General features: G+C 44.1%; 1 protein-coding gene and 1 long non-coding RNA gene across 2 annotated transcripts in view; one reads left to right on the forward strand and one right to left on the reverse strand.

The window, feature by feature from the left end:
- The window catches only part of ZC2HC1B (zinc finger C2HC-type containing 1B), a 26,516-nt gene that overhangs the window by 8,344 nt on the left and 11,341 nt on the right, over nt 1–6,831 (reverse strand). Inside the window, exons 5-6 of the mRNA XM_019550142.1 lie at nt 3,734–3,882; nt 2,365–2,464 (exon numbers count right to left, since the gene is read on the reverse strand). Coding sequence (XP_019405687.1) covers nt 2,365–2,464; nt 3,734–3,882 — 249 coding nt within the window. The remainder of the gene's footprint in view (nt 1–2,364; nt 2,465–3,733; nt 3,883–6,831) is intronic.
- Nucleotides 788–6,831, forward strand: part of LOC109320157 — a 19,571-nt gene continuing 13,527 nt past the window's right edge. Inside the window, exon 1 of the long non-coding RNA XR_002103735.1 lies at nt 788–799. This is a non-coding gene — a long non-coding RNA (uncharacterized LOC109320157). The remainder of the gene's footprint in view (nt 800–6,831) is intronic.

The following is a 6,831-nucleotide window of genomic DNA, read 5'->3' on the forward strand; positions in this document are numbered from 1 at the left end:
GAGATTATAAAGTAAATACAGTAAACAGGATGGAGGGCACCATTATCTATATTCCTCATTTAGCAAGACCTCACAGTCCCACTGCCCTTTACGTCACAATAGTCAGGCATGGATACTAAAATACCTTTCATTAGATGGGGCCCTAGAAACTCTTGTGAGATTCACTGTCTGGTGCTCTTGCATGCACATCCAGTTCTAAGGGCAGAGTCTTGAATCCATGCTTGGGAATGCGCAATATTTTTAAGAATGCACTGCGTTTTACATAATACCTAATCACCCTTTAATTAATTAATAATTAATATATTTCTACTCATTTGGGAGGTTTTGTAAATGCAATGATTTAGGAAAAGGCCCATAAAAGCTGAACTTTAAGTATAATGACGTAGTAGGTTACTTTCTAAATTCCTACAGTGTTCATAATACCTGCTTGGAAGCTTTAAAATCTTCGCTTTCAACTGAAATTCTTATTAAAAAATGGGGTTTTATTAAAATTTAAAGTTTTCCTCTGGGGGAAAAACCCCTATTTTGGTCACATTTTTCACTGGAGAAAAATGAAACAATATGCTTGCTTTGGGTTGGTATTGATCTCTATGATTCCTTTGGCCACTGCCATGCCTTAGGCAAGTAGCACTTTTGGGTCCCAGCAGATACTGCAGTACAATGTCTCGGCTACAGGACTCTCACCCCAAAAGAGAAAATATGGTGAATCATGGGAGACAGTCTGGCCTGGATTTTGAAGGCCAGTCCTGGCCAGTTGGTCAAAATTAAAAGGAGAGTTCTGAAATTGCAGGGGCACAGGGTGCAGTCCAGTGGAGAGACAGAGCAGTGTGGTGCACCAGGCAGTTCTGCCTCACCACCATAGTGAGCCTGCTCCCCTGCCTGCCAGCCTCTGCCACTGCCTACAGCAGCGCTGCTGTCTTGGGGTGGGGGGGCGGCAGGGTTCTGGATGTCCCAGATTTCCTTTTGGTCACCCTAGGCATGAAGGACCCAGAACCACAATTCCCATGCGGCATTTCAGCAGCTCTCACATATGTAGAAATTAATATCAAGCTCAGAGCAATCCACTTTGATACGTCCAAATAGAAATTTTGCATTTTGCAAATTTGGTTTCATCCAATTTCACTATAGATATCCCACAAAATAATCTGGCCCTCCTGATCTCTAATTCTTGCTCTTCCACAGTCAGTAGTCTTGAACAAATAATTATATGCTCTGCCTCAGTTTTCTTATCAGTAAAAAGAAAGCCACTCTTTCCAGCATTACTGTGAAGATACCTGTCTCTCTTCAGCATTCTGAATTTGTAATATGCTATGGATTGTTTTTATTTCTTTGTTTGTTCTTTTCAATTTAAGAGAGAAAAAAAATGAGATGGTTTCTCCTTCTGATGACTGAATGAACCTGGAGCCTAAATTTATTTTTCTATTCACAAGTTTTATATGTTTTCACCTGACTAGTGCCTCACCATCCCTACATCATATGAACAGCCAGTTTCCTTGCCAATTTCTTGACATTTTACTGTATGCTTTTGTGCTCAGAACAGCTTTTTCTTTTTCAGAATTCAGATGCATTTCCTCACCAAATCCTACTCTACCCTGTAGCTAATTATTTTCTCACTAACTAGGTACAATCTGGACAGCTAACCTCTAGTACAGGGGTTGGCAACCCCCAGCATGCATGCCAGAGCATATCATGTGAGGCCATTTTGCTCGGCATGCCACAACTGGCCCAGGCTGCTCACAGCAGGTTGCAGGGAGGCTGGAAGCCCTGCTGTGAGCAGCCCAGGCTCCATGACAAGCAGCAGCTGCCCAGGGCCCAGGCCAGATGTGGCAGGCAGCTGGGAGGCTGCAACCAGTGCACAGGGGTCCAGAGCCCCAGCCTGGCATTGTGGCATGTGGCAGCTGCACACATACCTTGGGGTGCATGGCAGGGAAGGGGTCTGAGGTAGCACAACCCCAGACTCTTCGCTTCCATGACCCCGAGGCACATGTGCAGCCATGCCAGAGCTCCAGTCCTTGGTGCAGCTGTTTGCAGCTTGTCCACTGCTGACTGTGAGCAGCCCAGGCTCTGTGGCGGTAATGGCTACATGTGCCACAGGGCACATGGCAGGGAAAGGGCTGGGGTTGCACTGCCACAACAACAAGGATCAGGCCCCTTATAGCTCTCCCGCTGTCAGCCCCTGGCATGCCAACATCTTCCAAGTCCAGGTTCTGGGGGTTTTTGGCATTCAGCCCAAAAACACTGCTGATCCCTGCTCTAGTACCTGAAGCCAGTACCAGGTTCTAGAGTATCAATGAACTTGGCCACTGATGTTTGAGAACATTCACTCAATCCAGGCTCATGCTTTGTTCTGCTTTCTGCTCTTACCTGCCCTCAGTTGATTTGCATTGGTAGCTTCTTGTGCTTTGTTCTGAAGCAGTGATTCCACAGCAGTTGTTAAAGTTGGTTCTCTCTTTTGCTGTTTGCCCTAATAAGAGAATATGCCACATTCACACAGGCAGTGAACACAGTTTCATGGCATGTGAAGAAGCACAAGCCACCAGAACTCAGCTCCAGCAGATGTTTTGTAGAATCTGACAACAACCAGGTCTCCTAACCCCCTTTCAGATCCTCTAAGCACCTGTCAGGGCTGGAGTAGAAGTCCCTGAATGTTTGTTCCTTACCCAAAGAACTATTTCACTCACCCAGTGTTAGACAGTCAAACCCTCAAAAGAGCAGGTACCTCATTGTTACATCATGGAACTTCCCCTTCTACGGCATTGCTCACTGACACCCCTGAATGTGTGACATACAAGACCGAGTGCTCTCAGTCTGTCCACTGAGGGTTTTTAAGACTTTTTTGGCAGTAAAGTTATCCTCAATTTTCAGAACATATCAGAGCAGGTGGATTGGTAGGAATGAGAACAGATTTGACTTCTGTTTAAAACAACCTCAGGTTAAAATTACCACCACTTCTTTACTTTTTTAAAGGAACAATTCACATTTTAATATAAACCATTAAAAATATAAAAAACATTTTAAAACAATTTAATAAAAAGAAGAGTGAACTTCAAAGTCACAGATCACTGCTCTTCTGGGGACTATCCAAGTAGCTCATCCCACAGAGGCAGTTTTGGATCCCTTCTGATAGCACAGTTTGAGTCCTGTTGCTAAGGTGGAGAGTGCTACTTGAAAACAGGAATAGTTTCCAGTATTGTACAATTGTTTTCCTGGGATCTGCTGATAGAAGAACCCAGAGAAGCCATTTTTGTCTCAAGATTTTGCTACCACTCTTTTCTACAACTTTCTATAAGCCAGACAGGCTCCTGTTTCAAACAATTTATAACTTCTGAGCAGTTACTGGCTGCTTTCCTGCTGTTGAACAGTGGCAGATCACGAACAGTGGCCTCACCCCCAGTGCTTTTACTTAGAGCCCTTATAAAGGATTCTTGGTGCTCTGGGCACAGTTCATTGTGGTTAGGTTTGTTGGTTTGAAGTGGCGATTTGAAGAATTCTTCAGGTAAATAATTGCTTGCGAACACAGGTGACTGGACTTGATTGGCCAGGAGGCCCCTTCCAGTCCTCTGTTCTTAAGTTCAATGGGAAACTTATAAATTCCCCATGGAAAATGGTAAATTGACCTGCTTCCCTGGGGCTTAAGGCAGTTTATGGAGTTGGGGCATCCCTCCTTACATCTCAGTGCACTGTTTGGCAAGCTCATTTGCAAGGAAACACAAGGGCAAATGCATTTACTTACCAGGGGTGGTTTGGCTGCTTTTGTACTTGGTGAAAAGGTACGTCGGGTAGATTGTTCTTTGCAAAAATTAATGTGTCTCCCTGCTGCAGCCTCATTAAACCTTCTTGAGCAGTAAGGACACTGAATATAGTCTGAGCATAATAAAGGAACAAGTTTGGTTGAGTTAACAGCTTGTGAATCACCATATTTTCTCACATAACACACACACTCTTTCCCTGAAAAACTAGCTGCTGGAAATTGGTGTGAGAGTGCATTATATGCAAGAGATTTAGCATAAGCAGGTTCTGTTGCTTACGAGGTAAAATCTGCAGCAGCCCACGGGGAACAGAACAATGAATAGGCTCCGCTCCCTCGCTGCTGTTACTCAGTTATTTACTACAAGAAAAGATCTTTTTCTTTCTGCCTTTCAGAAGTAATATGTATAATATTTTGGGGCATGTTGTACACAGTACTGGGAGAGAATTGCACTACTCTCTGGGAGGTAATGCAGTGTAATGGCCAAAACATCAGGTCTTAGGTGACTGGGTTCAACTCCAGCCCAAGCTTCAATAATGACCTTGCGGTGAGTGAGCTCACTACCTTGTACCCAAATTTTCCCATCTATAAAACTGGGATAACAACACTCACCTTCTTCAGTATCAACTCCTAAGTACTATTATTATTATTGGAAAGACTTTTAAACACAATACAGACCTCTTTATTGGGAACTCCTGAAGGTGAAGGATTATATTATCTTTGGCTTAAACCCCCTACAATTAAAATAGAATAAAACTCCAGAAAACATGATATTTAGCAAAAATGTGCCATGCAATTGACCCAAAGAATATTATCTTAGGAAGGAAGGGAGCTTATGAGAATGTATCGTTAACATACTTGTCTTCTTCTATTTTAGCGAACATAACATTGCCTTTTAAGTTTTCATGGAGTGCTACTTAAAAAGCCACACAGATTCAACACTTTATAAGGTACATCAAGGAGCACAGTGGAATGTGTTAAGCCAGGAGTGCGAATGACACATGATGCAGTTTATTTGCAGTCACTGTTGTTATAGGTCCTGATCTGTGGTTAACTTTATGGAGCTTTGGAATCCTATTAGCTTTAGCATATGGCCACTGTTCTGTGCCCATGATAGTCCCAGATGCTGTATTTACTCACATCTAAGATGAGGTTCCACCCATAATCAGCATGGGGGGGAAGCCCCATGTCTTAAATTTGCATACAAATTGGGAGGCATTGTGTAGGCAGTTGCTGCAGCTCTGACTCTGGCCCAGAGCCTAAGTTAAGGCCATAGTCAGACCTGTACCAGCCTCCTGCCTGCTTCCACTTGCCCTCTGAAGCTTCTTCTCCTCTTCCCTCCCATCCCCTCCCCCTGTACTGGCAGGGGCATCTGGGTTCTAGCTCAGGCTGGGTTCCCTCTTGGGCACAGAGCATGTGGAAACTGTCCCCTGCCTGCCCAGTCAGCAGTGCCAACACCACTGCATGGCTGACAGGGGCTGTGCTTCCAGGTGCTGTGCTCCAGGAGGGAACAGAACCCAAGCAGCACGTGGCAATACGGGGTTGTGATGGGGCAGGTAAAGGCAGAGACTGAGGAGCTGGGGGAAGGGACAGAGATCATCAGCAAATAGGAAGAGCCCTTTTCTTCCCAGCACCACCTGGGGTGACGAGGAACAATGGTAATAAGCTGATGGAGAATAGGTTTAGGTTAGAGATCAGGAGGCAATATTTTACAGTCAGGGTGGCCAGAATCTGGAACCAGCTTCCTAGGGAAGTGGTCCTCACCCCTACCTTGGGCAAATTCAAGAGGAGGTTGCATGTTCACTGTCTGGGGTCTTGTAACCCAGCATTCATTCCTGCCTGTGGCAGGAGGTCAGGCTAGATGATATGTTCGGGTCCCTCTTGACCCTAGCTACTATGAAACTATGAACCCCACAGTCACTGTTTTCCCTGCTGTAACAGTGTCAAAGATGAGTAAATTTAAGACAACCCTCCAATAATTAGATTCTATAACTAAAAAAATCTAAAAGAATTATAAATTTTCTGTATACAGAAAGTAGTTATTGGGGGCTTGTCTTAAATTTGGTCATCTTAGATTTGAGTAAATATGGTAATTGTCACTGGTGCTTACATAAGTGCTTTTTATCTATAGTTCCCTCTTCCCCACAACTTTACAGAGTATAATTACTAGGGATCTGCCTAAATCATAGTGGGACTTACCAATTTTCACAGGTTGACCACAATGTAAAGTTCTAATTCTGTGGTCATTTCACAAGGGCCCTGAGCCTTCACACCGATTGGTAGAGAGGCTCTGGCAGGGCAAGGAGGGATATGGGGACAGCCACCATCTTGTCTGCGTCCCTTCATGCCACCCCACCACCTGGCGCCTTCTCCTCCCAGCAGCAAGGATTGCTGATTCCCACTGAAGAGTCAGCATTTTATTTTTATTAAGGGTTTTGGGATTTTTTTTATTTCATGGATTTTGCAGTTTCTGTGCAATCCCTGAAATCGTGAATTAAGTTGGTCCGTAGTAATTACCCAGTCTTGGAGAGACAGAAACAGAAAGAAGAATGGATGTTGAGCACCTACACTTCTCCTATTGACCTCTGGGAATGCAGATAATTTGATTCCCCCAGCACAGAAAGTCAGCAGGAAGCCTGAGCACAACTCAATAAGCTAATTTTGAGGGCAGGAGAATAAATGTTACCCTTGTTAATCAATGGCAGTCAGTATGAGAGTCCAGGTATCCTGACCCTCATCCCAGAACTCTGTCTGCTACTACACTGAGTTATTTCAAAATGATTGATAGGATTAGTCTTGTTACATCTTCCCCCTCACCATTCATCTGTGGGGGCAGATTTAGGACATGGTTGCTATGTAATAAATTGGCTTCATTAAAAATTACGAGATGAGCAATGCATGGTTTACAGTTGTACTACAGATTAAATCTCTGAATCCAGGGTAAAGAACCCCTGAAAAAATGTGTAGTAACTTTACTACACAAGAAAGGAACCATATAATTAATTTCATAGATTTCATAGACATCAGGGCTGGAAGGGACCTCGGGAGATCATCGAGTCCAGCCCCCTGCCCAAAGGGCAGGA

The sequence above is a fragment of the Crocodylus porosus genome, unplaced genomic scaffold (assembly GCF_001723895.1).
Source record: "Crocodylus porosus isolate Cpor-Errol unplaced genomic scaffold, CroPor_comp1, whole genome shotgun sequence".
NCBI classification, from domain to species: Eukaryota; Metazoa; Chordata; order Crocodylia; family Crocodylidae; genus Crocodylus; species Crocodylus porosus.